This window comes from Parasteatoda tepidariorum, chromosome 6 (assembly GCF_043381705.1).
Source record: "Parasteatoda tepidariorum isolate YZ-2023 chromosome 6, CAS_Ptep_4.0, whole genome shotgun sequence".
Lineage (NCBI taxonomy): Eukaryota > Metazoa > Arthropoda > Arachnida > Araneae > Theridiidae > Parasteatoda > Parasteatoda tepidariorum.
Genome location: NC_092209.1, coordinates 66,746,197 through 66,764,923, shown reverse-complemented (window position 1 = coordinate 66,764,923; position 18,727 = coordinate 66,746,197). Strand labels below are relative to the sequence as shown.

Genomic DNA, 18,727 nt, shown 5'->3' with positions numbered 1-18,727 from the left:
TATAATAAAAAATTTATTTTGTAGGAACTTCTGTCATTTGCTGTAATGAACAAGGCTTATACGTCTGCACATTCTGTTCTTATTCTACTTCTAAGAAAGTTCACCTGAAATCTCACTTGAATGTGCATACTAGAGAACGTCAGTTCATATGTGGAATATGCCATAAGTCGTTCAACCAAAAAGGTCATTTGAAACAGCATTACAGAATACATACTGGAGAGAAACCTTATAAATGCGATATCTGCAATAAAGCATTTCGTCAGTCATCCCACATGCAGTCTCATAAGTTAAGCCACCTTAAAGAACAATTATTCTTTTCTTGATTAGTTTTTGTGTAAGTGTGATGTCTGCAAAAATGAATTTCCTCCTCAAATATTCCACATGCTAAATTGTGCCACATAAAAAACAATTGCTAATTTATTGATTGACATTTGTACTAAGATATCTGCAATCTGATATCTACGCAGATATCTGCAATAAAGCATTTCGTCAATCATCCCACATGCAGTCTCATAAATTAAGCCACCTTAAAGAACAATTATTCTTTCTTAATTAGTTTTTGTGTAAGTGTGATGTCTGAGTAAGTGCCTCAAATATTCCACATGCTAAATTGTGTCACGTAAAAGGCAATTGCTAATTTATTGATTGACATTTGTACTAAGATATCTGCAATCTGATATCTATGCAGATTCTGCAAAAAAGCATTTCGTCAATTATCCCACATGCAGTCTCATAAGTTAAGCCACCTTAAAGAACAATTATTCTTTTCTCAATTAGTTTTTGTGTAATGTGGTGTCTGCAAAAATGAATTTCCTCAAATATTCCACATGCTAAATTGTAAACAAAATTGTAAACTAAATTTAAAACAATTGTCGATTTATTGATTGACATTTGTACTAATTGTTTATTATAATAAATTTGTACAAAAAAAAAGACTTAATATCATATTTTCTATTTATCCTAAAACGTGTATTTTTCAATGAAAGGGTTTATTATAAATTACATTGTATTGTTGCACTGTTAAATTATTGTCGTGCCTACAAATTGGACATGTATAATAGTACTGGACGTGCCTACAAATTTTACTGTTTTATTTGGAAATTTATTTTAACAATAGTGTAATAAGCAAAGTTTTTTTTTTAAAAAAGAAAATATTAAGTAACATTTCTTCTCTATAGCTTCAGTTATGTGTTCTGCTTTTTTAACTATATATTTATTTTTATATTTCATATAGCATTTACCAAAATATTAAATGCTAAGACTACATTTGAGGTACAGATTTTTTATTTTTTGGATTGTTGAAACATTTTATCAACTTTGGTCGACCTGACATCATTTCATATTTATCAAAACTTCTTGCTTTCATATTTAACAATTTCATTTCATATTTATAAAAACTTCTTTTAGCCTATGCAGACAATTTAATATTTTTAATTGTATGGGGTTAAATTTGATATACTATTAATAATAATTATTATTGTTAGAAAATTAAAATTTGCCTATTTATATGATTTAAGTAAAGGACGGATTAGGAGGAAAAAAATATATGTATTTCGTAAGTAGCTGTTCAATAAAAATGATGTGTCATAGTTTTTTAACTATAAGGTACATGGATCAGTTATCAGGTAATAGTTTTTTGGTTTCTTAATGTTTAAGATAAAAATATTCCTTGATTCATTTTTTACATATTTGTAAATTGCAATCTATAATGCATGTTCTTCTATTCATTTCACTTCATATATGTTGTAAGAAGCAGTTCACATGTTATTGCTTAATATCAGTTCAACTCATTGATTAGTTTTAAGCAAGTAAATTGATAAAATACTGTTATCCAAAGTATGTAGTTTGTAATTTTAAAGAATGCAACATTTCAAAATGTTTAATGTTGTTATTTATCTTGTATTAATGGTGTTAAATCATAGATATTTTGCAATTAAAGTAACTTTAAAATATTTTTATTGCATTAATGAAAAATTTTGCGTTACAGGAACCTTTGAAGTTTGCCGAAATGAACAAGGTATATATAATTGCATATTTTGTACCTATTCTACAACAAAGAAAACCCACATAAAAACTCATCTAAATGGGCACACCAAAGAACTGCAGTACAGATGTAAAGTGTGCCAAAAATCTTTCAACCAAAAAGGGCACTTGAATCAACATTACAGAATACATACCGGAGAGAAACCCTACAAATGTAACATCTGCAACAAGGGATTTAACCAGTCGTCCAATTTACGTTCTCATCAACTATGTCACATTAAAAATTTGTATTAATACTTTGATGACTGCTGGTTTGCTGTTTTTTATAATAATTCGTAACAAAACATAATCTGCACTATTACAAGTTATTATTATTAAAAAATTTTCTTTTTTTTTAAAATTTATCTTAACATTGATAGTGTAATAAGTAAGCCGCATTTTTTTTATAATTTTAAGATATCTTTTTCCTCTATAGCTTCAGTTATGTGTTGTGTTTCTGTTTATATTTCATACAGCATTATTCAAAATATTAAGACAATATTTGAAGTGCAATTTTTTTTTATTAGATTTGTTAAATCACAGTTTCTTAACTTCGTCTAACCTGTCATTAATTCATATTTGTCAAAAACATTTAACTTCTTGTTAAATTATTTTTTGCCTATGCAGACAATTTAATTCTTTTAACTGTTAGTTGTTAAATTTGATTTAACCAGTCATTCAATTTGCGTTCTCATCAGCTATGTTACATTAAAAATTTGTATTAATGCTTTGATAAGCACAACTGGTGTGTTGTTGTTTTTTTTATCATAAGTCATAACAATAAAAATTCTACATTATATTTACTTAATATTTAAATTATATTATTATGCAGTTGAAATTATTAAACATAATTTTTTTTTCTTATANAAGGGAAAAAAGTTTGAGTAATTTTATAATCATTATCAAGTTATATTTAATTATAATTTATTTAAAGATTTATTGATGAATATTATCAGAATTTGTATATAAATCTTTCTATCATGTTAATTTCCCCCTATCTGTTTGGATTTACGCTTGATTGGATATGCAAACAATTCCATAAGATGTTAATTTTCACACAATTATTGTATTTTAAATTTGGATTGTACAATTTTATTATATTCAAAATAAATAAGCTATACATAGTTTGTTTTCCTTAATAGAAATTTGAACTTTTGCATAAGTTTCAATTATTTAAAGTGTACCTGTAAATAAGAAATTTATCGAAATTTTTCATTTTTGGAATTTTCATATATATTCATTAACTGTAAACTATTATTTATATAGAGTGATGTTCTATTATTTATTTCTTTAAAACTTAAATAAGAGAGACATCGGGATTTAAAAATATTCTGAGTGCCATTTATTTCAATCTTAAACTTAAATATATCAATAAAAGAAACAGATATATATATATGGAATTCAGATATTTTATGGGATCATTTCATAAATTTTAATCTTTAACACTTTGATGCAGAATTTTCATTAAACATGTTTTCATACTTTTTTTATTATTTTGTGTTAATTTATTCCAAAATAAGAGGAAAATATTGTATTCAGCTCTTTTATAATTTATGGTTATGAAATGCAGCCTGAAACACCATTGTCTTTCTCTGTGTTAACTGTAAAATCTTCCAAACGCGGCTCACATCCTACTAATTTTTAAATTTACACTTATTTGCAGTTATTTAGATATATATAATTAAAAAAACAGTTATTCATCATTGAAATTTCTTTAATTTACAAAATCAATTATCGATAAATTTTTGAATATGAAAGGCTACTTTTTTTGGATTTTTTATTTAATGCAAATATACTTCCCTTTTTTAGTAACTTTTAGACTATTTTATAATTAAAGATATCAAAAAATATTTTTGCTTGTAATTTGAGCAACAGAAAAAATATATAGAAAAAAGACACCGGTTTCCGACTGTGTCAAAGGGTTAAAATAGTGTAACTACTTGTAGACTAAGGTGTAACCTAAAATGTTCCTGCATCATAGTGAATGACTGTTTTGTAGAACATATAATTTTAAATGACCTCATGTGGCTTGTTGACTGATAATTTTTATTCAAAAAAAAAAGGATAGATTTTTATTTGAAAGAACTTATTGTTCTTAAGTTTTTCTTAAGTGTTTAAATTTTTTTTTTTATCAGTGGTGGATTTTTTTCTAGTTTATTTTATTTAGTTGCCACTCGTGCAGAAGTAGTTTCCTTGAATTAGAAGTCCACTAACAGGCTCTATCCTCCAAGAATAACTAAAAACTCTTTTTTTTTTTNCGACTTACTTTTTTTTTTTTTTTTTTTACATTTTCTTCTGTACATTTCTTGCACTAATTTATACTTTTCATAGTAAGTTTCTAGATGTATTTTATGTATTAACTTACTAAATGTGTTTCATGTATTAACTTAGACTATATGCATTAACTTACAATACTCTTTGTCAATAGAATCTATGTTATTTCCCAACTCTAAATTTTCCCCTCTCTGTTACCATGGTTTTGATATATATCTTGCTTTTTCTCACTCCAGTTTGTTCCAACTTCTTACTAAAACAAACTGTCGTAGGGAGAAAGCAAGATTTTCTGAAACCATTGAAACAAAGAGGGGGGAAATGTGGAGTGTGGGAAAATTGTGTTAAAAGAGTATAAATACATTTCATGTATTAATTTAGGGGATAACTTTGTTATAACACTTAATTGTTATTGTGATTTAAAATATTCTTTGTTTATAATTTTTTTTCTGTTGCAGGAGCTTATGATATTTGTCAAAATGAACTAGGCTTATATGATTGTACATTCTGTACATATTCTACACCTTTCAAAGGAAGTTTAAAAACTCATATAAATATTCATACCAAAGAGCAACTGTACACTTGTGTAGTGTGTCAAAAGTCATTCACTGATAAAAGTAATTTAAAACAACACATCAGAATACATACTGGAGAGAAACCATTTAAATGTGATATTTGTGACAGAACATTTAGACGATCAACCCACTTACGGTCACATAAATGCATTTGTCATATGTATTAAATTTTTTCCCTCTTGTGCATTACTATGTTGTTTTTGTTATAGCAAATATATGAAATAAAAAATTTTAATATCTAATAAGTCGAAGACTAATTTAAATTAAAATTTATGTAACACCGAATTGTTGTTACAAATGCTACATCATGGTTATTATATGAAGTAAAAGATTTTCATATCTAATAAGTGGATGAATAATTTAAATAAAAATTTATGCAACACCGAATTCTTGTTACAAATGCAATATGAATGAAATTTTTCTGAAGAAAAAAAATTGCATTAAAGTGAAAATTTTATTTATTACATTATACATATTGTAGAATCATATTTCTTAAAGAAGATTGTAGAATCGCATTATAAGTACATTAAAGTCATTGGTTGTTCTCTTTTATGCACACTCTGCTGTCATAATAAACTAAGTATTATTTTATTCTGCTTGATGAAACGGTAAACCAAGATACTGTACTATAAATATGCTTCAAAGGAAGTAACTTAAGAGATTGCAGGCTCTGTGTAATCAGGTAAATTTTATTATAAAATAAAATTCTTAGTGAGGCAGCCCTAAAATGACTGCAATATATGCATTCCTAATATATACGTGAAACTATGTAGACTTACATACTTAAATAATTAAACTTCTGATATGCAATAAACTTAACATGCAAGTTTTTAAGTAGTCTATTATTAAAATAATGAACTTATTTCCAGAAAATGTAATTTTGTATACATTTAATTAAAATATGTTAATATATTATTTTCTGTTATATTTATTTTTAAAAGGGAAAAAAGTTTGAGTAATTCTGTTTTTAAATATAAAATTTTTTAATGCTTAACCTCCCCCTTGAATGATAAACATAGTATTCTTTAAGCACCAATTATTTTGAATGTATGGTTTTTTATTCGTAGTTGAACATATAGCGATTCAATCACCAAAAAACCTTAAAATTTGAAAATTAGTAATCTCTATTACAGATATTAATTTTGTCTACAAAAGTTTTGGTACCAGCATAATATGCATTCTAATTTTTTATAGCACCATACCTGCCAAGTCTCCTGTTTTCTAACGAAGACTCCTGCAATTTACGACTATCTCCTGTTTACCTGCATATTCTCAAATTTTTCTGTGTTTGTTGAAGAAATTTTAAAAAAAAACAAAAATTGGGATAAAATATCCATTAATGGCAAAAATTACTTCTCTTATTCCTCACCAGATGGTGCTATTGCCAGTATTGCAGTATGTTGAGTGTTAATTAGTCTAGCCAAGATGGCTCAGAAGATTGAGCATTCGGCTTCCAGTGAGGTGAACCCAAGTTTGAATCTTAACGATGACTGGTCGATATGAATTTTGCATCCAGCTTGTATCGACTACAGTGATGACGTGAAATATGGGTAGACTGATTACGGGTTTAAGTCCCCTTGTTGTCAGGCTAACCGTTGGAGGTTTTAGTGGTCTCCCTCTCCATGTAACTCAAATGCCGGCTGTTCACATCATAAATTTCTACTCAAAGACGATTTTCTCCTGATACTTGATCCAGGAGTTTCCTTGTCTTCTGGATTGGGTTAAAAATGACAAGGCTACCGAGTTGAACATCAGTAGACATAAACCAAAAATTGGGTCGATTAATAAAATCTCCGTTATTTTATTTCTCCAATGTTGGCAGGTATGTAGAACTCAACTATTTTCTGTTTTTTTCAATTTCTTATGCATAATATTTCAGTAAATCGTCAGGTCATAGAATAATTTTAACTTAAGTAGGCAAATTTTTCCAATAACTCAACAACCTGAGTGATATTTCCTAATTTTGTTTCTTGTATTTAACTCACTTTAAACTTTGTTTTATTTTATTAGTTTCAGTGCATAATATACTAGTTAGAAATGTCCTAGATTGTTAATGTTTTGTCACAATATTGGAGTTGCATAAATCATGTCCATGTCTTATCTGAACTGTTAAAACTTTATTGCAGCTATGTAAAATAATTTATGTTAATTTTTTTTTCTTTCCTTAGGGTTCCTTAATAAATTCCAAAAAAGAGGTCTACATTCTTGTACATTCTGTACATATTCTACACCTTTCAAAGGAAGTTTAAAAAAGCATATAAATACGCACACCAAAGAACGACTGTTTGCCTGTGAAGTATGCCAAAAATCTTTTACAGATATTAGTAATTTGAAACAGCACTTTCGAATACATACTGGAGAAAAACCTTATAAATGTGACATCTGCAACAAAGCCTTTAATCAGTCGTCCACCCTGCGTTCTCATAAGTTAATTCATCTTAAGAAAAATCAATTCATGCTTTAAAAAGGATTTCCAATCTTTCCTACATGAAATGTGTTTGAAATGAAGAGTTAATCTTTACTCTTTATTTTATACATATTATAATATCCTAAAAATATTATTGTTATATTTGTGCTCAACTTATACATTTATTTTCAATCAATTATAAGTGATTGTTTTATTTTCCTTCAACTTATTTTGAGTGATTGTTATATTCATGTTCTTAGATGCTTTAAATAAGGCATTTGCTTAATTTAATTTCAATTCAGCGTTAATTAAGAGATATTGTATTAGAAACAATACGTTTTTGTATTTATTTTACTATGTGTAAATAAACTATAATCTTTGAAAAGGTGAATTAACTGATGCATTATTTATTCAATTAAGAGGACATCATACAATTGGAGAAGCTTTTCTTTGCAAATTCTCTTTCACCTTCATTACTAATTTATAAGAAAGAGAAGATGAGTTCAGGCAAACTTAGAGTAAGTCTGCAAAAAGGCATTTAGTCAGTCATCCAACTTGCGCCGTCATAAGATCGTAGTCCATGGATGAGCCTGAAAAGCTTATTTGTGGTCTTGACCAAAATGCTTTTCCATTTACTTAACGAACCATTTACTTTACTTTCCATTTACATAACAGAATGCAAAATCCATTTACTTTATCTTGCATGCTTTCATTATAAAAAAAAATATTATTGAAATGGCATAATAAGATAATTGCTATACATCAATGAAAAGTAAAATACGAATGGATTGTAACAGGACATTTAATTATCAACCCATTTATCTTCTCATGCCTTTTTAGCTCAATTTTCATGTCTTGCTATGGAATACTCATTTAATGTAACTTATACAAAATAGCTGTAAAGAAACCAACCCTTGATTGGAATAATTTCATTTTTAATAAACTACATTTTATATTATTCTATATTACATGTTATTGATATGTATTTAAAGAAATAACCTTATGCTCTTTTTTATGATTGCAGAAGTCTATTTAAAATAATATTATGCTTTAGAGTATTGATTTTTAAAAAAAAGAATTACAGATTCTGATTTAACATTAACTATTGAACAATCTGAAATAGAAATTTTAAATTACTGTAGGGAAAAAAACTTTCTATGTTGGTAGAATTGAGTTTATATATTGAAAATGTATGACTAATAGAATCTAAAAAGTAAAAAAGAATTTTCAATAATGTTAATTAATGACAAAATTATGTCACATAGAAATTTTATTGGTTGTTTAATGTTCGAAACAGTGACTTTTTATTTGCTACCGTCTTAGAAACTATCAATTGTTCTGGTGTTATGCATTGTATCGGGAAAATGTTTGCATCTAAAATTGCAATGAATTCATAGAAAATACTAAACTTTTTTTATTAATACTTATATCTTTTATTGTATTGATTCCTTATAATTAAATAATTGTTATATATATGACATTCCATTCCCTCATAAGATATTATTGTATAAAGATATGAAATTTTATCACATTAAATTGAAGGTGCTGTTAAAAATAGCTTTAGGAAACCAACCGTTTTTATTTCAAGGACTTATCTTCTACTCTTTTCTCAGAAAATAAATTTCTATTGTGCAGTTTTTTATCTTTTTAAAAAAATACTAAATGAAATACTTTTTTATAGTATTATTTTTAGTATTTTTCTTATTTTCAGATTGCTTGTAAAGACCAAATGTGTGATAGATTTTTCTAATAAAACTAACATATGTCTTATTTAATAAAAAGTTTAAAGAAATATTGCCAGTAAATGACAGCTAATCATAAATATGTTCATTATGATCTGTTTAGAAGTGATTAAATATTTATTACATTCTGTAAGACATAACTTAAAAGAGATTATATCAATACAAATTCAAAATGCAGTTTAGGTAGACTGAGTCGCAAAAATCCTTCACCTATAAGAATAATCTGTTATTTTATGAAAGTTATTTTATTGTAATAAAATAATTTTGTGTTATAGGAACCTCTAACTTTTCCCAAAATGAACAAGGCTTATATGTTTGTACATTCTGCACATATTCTACACCTGTAAGAAGAAACTTTAGAAATCACATTAATGTGCATACTAAAGAACGCTTGTATACGTGTGGAGTATGCCAAAAATCTTTCACTGATAATAGTAATTTGAAACAGCACTTCAGAATACACACCGGAGAGAAACCTTATAAATGTGAAGTCTGCAACAAGGCATTTAATCAGTCATCCAACTTGCGCATTCATAAGATGGTGGTCCATAGATGAGCCTGAAAAGCCTCTTCCTGGTCTTTGCCGACCTGTTGTAAATAATTTATTTATTTTCTTTATCTTGCATGCTTTCATTATGAAAAAACAATAATCCGAGTGGCATGATTCTAAGATAATTGTTATGTGTCAATAAAAAGTAAAATACAAACTGATTGTAACAGGACATTTAATTATCAACCTATTTATCTTTTCATGTCTTTTTAGCTCAATTTTCATGTCTTGATATGGAATACTCATTTAATGTAACTTATACAAAATAGCTGTAAAGAAACCATCCCTTGAATGGAATAATTTAATTTTTTTTTATAAACTAGATTTTATATTATTGTATTTTACATGTTATATATATGTATTTAAAGAAATATCCTTATGCTTTTTTCTATGATTGCAGAGGTTTATTTAGAAATAAATTAAGCTATAGAGTATTGATTTGTTTAAAAAAAATGCAGCTTTTTATTTTACATTAACCATTGAATAATCTGAAAAAGAAATTTTAAATTACTATTGAAAAAAACTTTCACTGTTGGTAGAATATGGTTTATATAATGAAAATGTATGACTAATAGAATCTAAAAAGTAAAAAAGAATTTTCAATAACGTCAATTGATGACAAAATTACGTCATGTTACACAAGGTGTTTGAAATAACATGTGGTAACAAAAATGCCCCCCGAAACTGTTATTTTTTTCTATATTTACATATAAAAATCTTTTTTTGTGTTTCTTTTAAAAAATGAATAGTCAATTGTTACAAATTCCAATTGCTACCGCTTCAGCACAATGGCTATTGTTCTGTTGTCTTGAAGGATATCAGAAAAATTTTAGTGTGTAAGTAATTCATAGAAAATGCTGATTCTATATTTTTTACAGTGATTTCTTTTTTGGTTTAATATTTGAAATTATGCCTTTTTATTTGCTACCTTCTTAGTAACAATTATTATTGTTCTAGTGTTATGCATTGTACCGGATAAATTTTTGCATCTAAAATTGCAATGAATTTATAAATAATACTAAACGTTTTTCTTATGAATACTTATATATTTTTTTTATTAATTTCTGATGAACAGAAAATGTTTGAGTAATTGGATTTTACTTTTAGAAAAACTAAAAATATGAGCAAAATACAGTCAGCTTCTTTATTGTGAGTTATGAGATATCTACTATAATAAAGAAATTTTTATTAAGTGGTTTGATGTTTATAAACTGTCAATAGTAAGAGCAGTGATTCCGCTTACATGCTATAGCGGGTCAAATGCGCCAAAAATCATGGAAATGATGCATAAAATAATTTATTACGCATCCCCTAGGATGTGTAATTCCCTAACACAGAATAAAAAGTATGCTAGCCGACTTCAAAAACCAAGATTTAAATATATATTTAAATATTTCTTTTACACTGTTATTAATAGCTAAAGGAGAAAATTAAAATAATTCTGAGTATCAAATTACATGGTTATTTTTCCCAAATGTAGATGTTTGATCAGTCCTGTTTGAAAGCCTTCATAATTCAAATATATCTCTTCATGATTTGATATTTTTAATATTTTTTTGTTGCTTATCAATAGATAAAATAATATTATAAATATGAATTGTACTGTGTGCCAAAACAAGGACCACCCTGAATAACTTTTGATCGAATGATCAGATCTTCACGCTCTAAGACCCATTCTTAATGGTTCGAGGGGGTGCCTCAAATAGGCTAATTAATTAGTGCAGGCGATATTTTAAGTTTTGAAATCAGACACAAAAATGTACTTTCTCTGGACAAACATACCTTTTCAACTGATTCAGATTTTTGGCTGCTAAAATGTAGGGGGTAGCCTCTAATCTCAGAAATATGGTCCCCATAATTTGGTCAGGAAAGCGAAATTTGAACCCCTTTATGTTAATTTTAATTTTTTACGTATTTTGCCATATCTCCAGAACTTTTGAAGCGAATTGAAAAAATTTTGCACACAATTATTAATTTGTTTGTCCGAAGACAATTCCATGCAACAAAAAAAAAATTGTAAATATTTATTCTTTATTATTTTATTTAATAAAATTCAGAAAAAAAATTTTGATTTTTAAGGTCTACTGTTGTTTATAGCATTTTAAAGTATCTAATTTTACGTGGCAAAATGCAAAATTTTATCAAAATCAGTTGACTAGTTCCTGAAAAATTAGATTTTAAGTATACGGCTTTTCTAGAATTCAATTTCTCAGGAACTATTCAACCAATTTTGCTCAAATTTTGCATTTTGCCATGCAAAATTAGATACTCTAGAATGATGTAAAAAATTTTTAACCTTTTCAAAAATTTTTCGACTATTATAAATTAAAATAAGAGAAAATAATAAACATTCATTGAAATTATTTTTTCGCATCTTTAGACAAACAAATTTTATAGTTGTGTTCAAATATTTTTCAGTTTGTTCCAAAAGTTCTGGCGAAATAAGCAAAAAGTAAAATTAAGATTAGGAGCCTGAACTTTGGACTGCTATCTTGGCCAAATTGTTGGGAATTTATTTCCCAGATTGCAGCTACTCTCTACATTTTGGAGGTACAGTATCATAATCCATCGAAAAAAAGGTATGTTTATTCAGAGAAAATATGTTTCTCTGTCTGTTTTCGTAAGTTAAAATATTGTTTGCATTAATTAATTCGAAGTCACTCACTTGAGCCATGAAGATTGAGTCATAGAACGTGAAAATATAATCATAAGATCCAAAGTTATTCTTGGTGGTAAATTTTTATTTTATTTGACGCTCTGTACATGTGGATCCACCCCCAACTTTCACTGCTTTTTACTACTCAAAAAGTCAATATATCAAAACATAGATACATAATTGTCCTCATATATAAATGAGATCACTTATTTTTATATGTTATTGATTTGTTTTGAGTTAAAAGATTAACTAAAAATAATTCACTAACATATAAAAATTAATGATGCAAAGTTATTTTTCCAAATTATTGTACTTCTAGGGAGCTGTCGATAATTGTTACATATATTTCGATATTTTTGCTCCATTTTTCTTTACCACAAAGCTTTAAACTTCATCATAACTCTGCTCCTCTTATTACTTGTACTCAGTATTGCATAAACATAGATCTAAAAGAGAAAACAAAACGCTTTATTATGAATCATATTTCAAATTTTATTTTTAATTGTGTGTTTACATTCAGAGCATACTAATAAACAATAATTATGTGCACTTGTTTTGTTTGAAATAAGTTTTAGAATTGCAGGAAAGGCATATTTTACTTACAACTGTAATATAAAAAAATTTAATCTGCTGATTTTAAATGTTTTTTTTTAGCCGAAATGTAGAATGTCACATTTTTTACTACTTCTACCCTTTGTCACCAATTCTCAACCTATTTTGTTGAACTATGACATCCTTTGTAAATTTGCATAAGAAAATTGCAATTCTTCATTGCACCTTATTCCTATTTTCTATCTGTGGTACACAATTAAAGATAATAAAATTATTTTGTAAGTAAGAACAATATTGGCATAATGAATATAAAATGTATTTAAAATTTTTGCAATCAATGTATAGCTAATTAATAATGGGAAATATTGATGAGTAAAGATATAAAAAAAAACTACATTTCTTATACTCTTAAAAAGATACATCTTTAGAAGATAGGTGTCTTTTTAAGGTGCTGCTGCTCATAGCTGACTACTTTAAATCTCAAAATAGGGCAGAATATAGACACCCACATTTTTGAATTAAAAAAATTTTTTGTAACAGCAATTTCTTGAAAATATAGTTCATATATATGAAGTCACTAAGTGATTGAAAAATTCATATCATTTACTATTACAATGAAAAACTAATTTTTTGAAAATATCAAAAATTTAGAACTTGGTCACTTTGTGGGACTCATGATACACACTTTAGAACTCCTAAATAAAATTTCAGATTAAGTATTCAGATAAAATTTCAGATCAGTATTATTTAAAATAAGAATACTGATTTTTTCACCAAGATATTTTCTTGAATTTGGCCATTTTGGTTTATTCTCTATGTTTTGGTTTGTTGAATAAGATTTTTATATGGCTAAATTTTTTTATTTAGTTAAAATAGCGTACAACAGCAACATCCACTATGACAAATTTGATATCCATCAGGGAGCTCTAACTCATTGCAACATCCACTATGACTAACTTGATATCGATCAGTGAGCCCTGACTCATTGCATATGGCAAACTTGATATCCATCAGTGCACCCTGATTCATTGCATATGGCAAATATGATATCTATCAGTGAACTCTGATTCATTGCAACATTCACTATGGCTAACTTGATTTCCATCATTGAGCTCTAACTCATTACAACAACTATGGCAAACTTGATATCCATCAGCAACCCTTGTCTCATTTCCAGTGTGTTGCTTTTTGTAATAAAATTTTTAAAAATTTAAAAAAAAATGTTTGGCATTCTATTATAATATACAAGAAATTCACAGTCCTATTAAATCAAGTTTATTTTTGAAAAATTGCATTGTGATTCACTTTTATTTGTCAAAGTGAGCCAAGTCATTATTATTTTGATCACCAAGTTTTATACTGTCAGGGGAATAGCTTAATAGTGACATACAGGGTTGCGCCCACTGCAAGATTAGTACCTTATGTAGCATGCCAAAAAGTTGAAACTTGTTTATATGTTATAAAATTACTATTGGGGCACTAGCCACCTCAAAATTAGTTTGCTTGCATTATATTGTGTGGAAAAATGAATTAATTAAAAAAATATATAACATTCCTATACTCTCTTCAGTGAGAACTATTTGTGAAAGTAAATAAAGCTAGTGTGCACTTGGCTGATTTCACCCCAAATTTATGATATGCAACGCTAATCTGACCAATGGTATATAAGAAAAGCACCACCAATTCAGTGAGTAAACAGGCAGAAGTAGGTAATGTTGGCGTTGAGCAACAAACCATTATGTTTACTTACCCTATCAGTTCTGGCTGAAATAGCAATGATAAACCATAAACTTGACCGATGCATACTTTGAAGTAAAAATCTGTTTTTTAAATAATAAACTTTTATTCCCTACGTATGTACTAATGTACATTTTCTGTTATTTTATTTATTTTTAAATAGGAACACTTGGATGAAAGTAAGGAGAAAATGGACGGTTTTGAGTTATTCTATTTTGAAAATATTATTCAGTTTTGTCTGAAATTATTCTTGCATCTTCAAATTATGTAATTTGTTTAATTTAAACTATAAAAAATATTACGTTAGTTTATAATGTACTTAAATTTGTTCTTAATAGTAACAACATTACTTTAAAATTAAGTATTGTAAATTTTGAAGGATTTTCGTACTTCAGGTAAAGGCGCATTCCATGACCTCAGCCTTCCCGAGTAATCTTACTTTGTTTTGGTTTTGCATCAGAATCTGATTATACCAATAAGCAATACATTAATTCCTGAAGAGCAATGTAACTTACTTATGTGTTGTTAGATATTTCCTGTATTTTTTGCCCATTGTCACAAGTAAAATTAAAAGATTATTGTTACAAACTTATAAAGTTATTTGTCTTAATATAAATATCTCTATTTGTTTCACCTCGTAGTTTTAAGTGTTAAAATGTTACTGCAACAATATAAATTAATTTGTTTTAATTCTTTTCCATTTTTTTCTTTTTCATAGGATTACCTGGTAATGTCAAAAAAGGAGGCTTGCTTTTATGTACATACTGTACTTATTCGACACGTGTAAAGAAACACTTAAAAAGTCACATAAATGTGCACACCAAAGAGCGGCTGTATATGTGTGACATGTGTCATAAATCATTCACTCATGAAGGAAATCTGAAACAACATTACAGAATTCATACAGGAGAGAAACCTTATAAATGTTTAATCTGCAACAAGGCATTTAATCAGACGTCCATCTTGCGACGTCATATGATGATCCATAAATGAACTTGATGAATCTTTGTCATTCACATTACAAATGTGTTCTTAAATGTGTCTCCTACCTTCATGCTATGTGTTCATATATTAAATTTTAAAAATAAAAAACATTTATGTAGGCCTTAAATTTTTTCTAGTTTCATAAAAAAAAAAATTTTTCATAATATACCAACATTTGCTGTTAGTCATGTTCCTTGACCCTAGTCTGCCTGTGTGATCTTATGGTTACCTTCTTATGGTTTTGTATCAGATTTGAATTAAAACACTAATTAATTCATTACTCTAAGCATGTAGTGCTATTTGTGTTTAGTGCTGTATAGCCACTTCTGGCTTTTATAGCAATAAATTCAACATTTAATCATTAAGAGCAACGTACATTACTGATCTGTTAATGGGAGTTCCCTAATTTTTAAACCCATCGTCGCAAGTAAAATAAAAGATAATTGTTACAAATTTATAAAATTCTTTGTCTTAAATATCTCCATATGTTACACATTGTAGTCTAATATGTAATTTAAGATGTAGCAATAAAAAGAAATTTATTTTAATTGTTTTCAAATTTTCTTTTCATAGGATTCCCTGATAGTTTCACGAAAGGTTGTTTGCTTTTTTGTCCATACTGTACATATTCGACACATCTAAAAAGAAACTTAAGAACTCATATGAATTTGCATACTAGAGAAAAATTATACACATGTGAAACATGCAAAAAGTCTTTCAACCAAAGCTGTCACCTGAGAAGACATTCTAGAATACATACTGGAGAGAGGCCTTACAAATGTTTCATTTGCAACAAGACATTCAATCAGTCTTCTATCTTGCAGCGTCATATTATAATACATAAATGATCGTGATAAAGCATTGTTATTGACATTACAACTATGTCTGATGCCTTCATAATTATATGTTCTCATATTTAGATTTAAAAGTGCAATAAAAGTATATTTATGTTACTCTTTTATGTTTATAGTTTCATACAACTTTTTCGTTTATAACATAGTAACATTTTCTTTTGATCTAAAATTTAGTATTGAGCAATTTACACTTTACAATCAAATATGTACCTTCACTTTACTTATTTCAGATAAAGAAAAGATGAGTATTCTAATGATCTATCTCAGTTCTTAAAACCCTTTCATTTTATTATCTTAAGTATGTAGTGCTATTTGTGTTTATTGCAATATATCTGTTTCTGGCTGTTATACCTCTAACTTCCACAATTGAATACAACTTACTTCTGAAAATTGAAAAGCTGTGTATTTTAGAGATCTGTTATTAAATATTAAAAATTACCTAAATTTTAATTCATTTGCTTAAGGATAATTACAATAAACAAACTAATAAAGCTCTTTATTTAGAATGAACACTATATTCTTATGTTGAACATTGCAGTTAAAATTGTTTGTTTTTTTTATAGCAATATAAAATAACTTTTCCGAATTTTCTTTTATTGATTTTTCTGCCTATTTTGAAAAAAGAGATTTGTTGATTCTGTACATGTTTTACACCTTTGAAATGAAATTTAATGGCAACATGTATGGCTTATGTCAAAAATCATTCCCTCATAAAAGTATTCTGAAATCAAGAATACATACAGGCGAGAAACTTTCTAAATGTAACATCTGCTACAAGTCACCCCTCTTGTGTTGATTAATAATAATTTATAAATGAGCCTGGCAAAATATCTTCATGGGTATACCAATGTGTTTTAAATGGATTTTTTCCATTAATATTAATTTTGCAGGTTTTCATTGTTTAAAAGCATTGAAATTTCCTTATAAATTAAAATAATTGTTATTTATTAAATTCCATTCCCTCATAGGATATTATTGTATAAAGATATGGGATATTATCATATTAAGGTGCTGTTGAAAATGGCTTTGGAAAACCATTAAGTGAAATAATTCCATTTTTACATAACCTGCATTATATAGTATTGGCATGTTAGCCGCCTTATTTTATTTCAAGCATTTATCTCTGTTTTCTCAGAAAATAAATTCTATTGCCCAGTTTTTTTTTTTTTATTATTATTATTAAAAATACTAATTGAAGTACTTTTTTATCGTATCATTTATAGTATTTTTCTCATTTTCTGATTGATTGTAAAAACCAAATGTGTGATTTATATTTATACTTTTTAATACTTATATAAAAGGAAATTTTATAATAAATCTTACATACGTTTTATTTAATAAAAAAGATTAAACGAAATATTGTCAGTCAACGTCAACTAATCATAACTAAGTTCATTATGATCTATTTAGAAATGATTAACTATTTATTACATTTTCTAGGACTTAACTCAAAAGAGATGATATCAATACAAATTCAAAATGTAGTTTACGTAAAGTTAGTCACAAAAATTTTTCACTTATAAGAATAATCTGTTTTTAAGTTATTTTATTGTACTAAAAAAATTTTGTGTTGCAGGAACTTCTAACTTTTTCCCAAATGAACAAGGCTTATATGTTTGTACATTCTGCACATATTCTACACCTGTAAAAAGAAACTTAAGAAATCACATTAATGTGCATACTAAAGAACGCTTGTATACATGTGGAGTATGCCAAAAAACTTTCAACCAAAAATGCAATTTGAAGATGCATTACAGAATACATACAGGAGAAAAACCTTATAAATGTGACATCTGCAACAAAGCATTTAATCAGTCATCCACCCTGCGTTCTCATAAGTTAATTCATCTTAAGAAAAATCAATTCATGCTTTAAAAAGAATCTTTCCGACATAAAATGTGTTTAAAATGCTGAGTTAATATTTACTCTTTATTTTATACATATTATAATATTCTAAAAATGATATTATTGTTTTATTTGTGTTCAAATTATTCATTTATTTTTAATCAATTATGTGTGATTGTTTTATTTACCTTCCACTTATTTTGAGTGATTGTTATATTCATGTTCTTAAATACTTTAAATAAGGCATTTGCTTAATTTAATTTCAATTCAGCTTTAATTAAGAGATATTGTATTAGAAACAATAAATTTTGTATTTCTTTTACTATGTGTAAATAAACTACAATCTTTGAACAGGTGAATTAAATGGTGCATTATTTATTCAATTAGGAGGACACCACACAATTGGAGATCTTTGCAATTTCTCTTTCACCTTCATTACTAATTTAAAAGAAAGAGAAGATGAGTTCAGGCAAACCTAGAGTAAGCCATGAATTTGCTAAAAAAAAGACAGACTTCTAAACATCAAAATGCA

General features: G+C 27.1%; 3 protein-coding genes across 3 annotated transcripts in view; all 3 read left to right on the top strand.

The window, feature by feature from the left end:
• Positions 1–18,727, top strand: part of LOC107445576 (tRNA Selenocysteine associated protein) — a 363,438-nt gene that overhangs the window by 228,003 nt on the left and 116,708 nt on the right. The gene's annotated exons all lie outside the window — the stretch shown is intronic.
• Positions 9–5,125, top strand: LOC122268310 (gastrula zinc finger protein XlCGF7.1; the record flags this gene model as incomplete). The annotated part of the gene is made up of 3 exons (XM_071181819.1): positions 9–319; positions 1,923–2,017; positions 4,752–5,125. Coding segments are annotated over 3 exons (690 nt in total), but the record flags the coding sequence as incomplete, so codon positions are not given.
• On the top strand, positions 7,346–18,559 carry LOC139425920 (zinc finger protein 117-like). The gene is made up of 3 exons (XM_071182469.1): positions 7,346–9,610; positions 15,231–15,490; positions 18,106–18,559. The coding sequence occupies exons 2-3, from the start codon at positions 15,350–15,352 to the stop codon at positions 18,223–18,225; spliced, it is 261 nt and encodes an 86-aa protein (XP_071038570.1). The 5' UTR covers positions 7,346–9,610; positions 15,231–15,349; the 3' UTR covers positions 18,226–18,559.

Excerpts from the sequence above, each read along its gene's own strand:
- LOC139425920 (XM_071182469.1), top strand. The coding sequence starts at position 15,350 with ATGTGTGACATGTGTCATAAATCATTCACTCATGAAGGAAATCTGAAA. Across the intron at positions 15,491-18,105 it reads CCATCTTGCGACGTCATATG|AGAATACATACAGGAGAAAA; the intron begins ATGATCCATAAA and ends AAGATGCATTAC.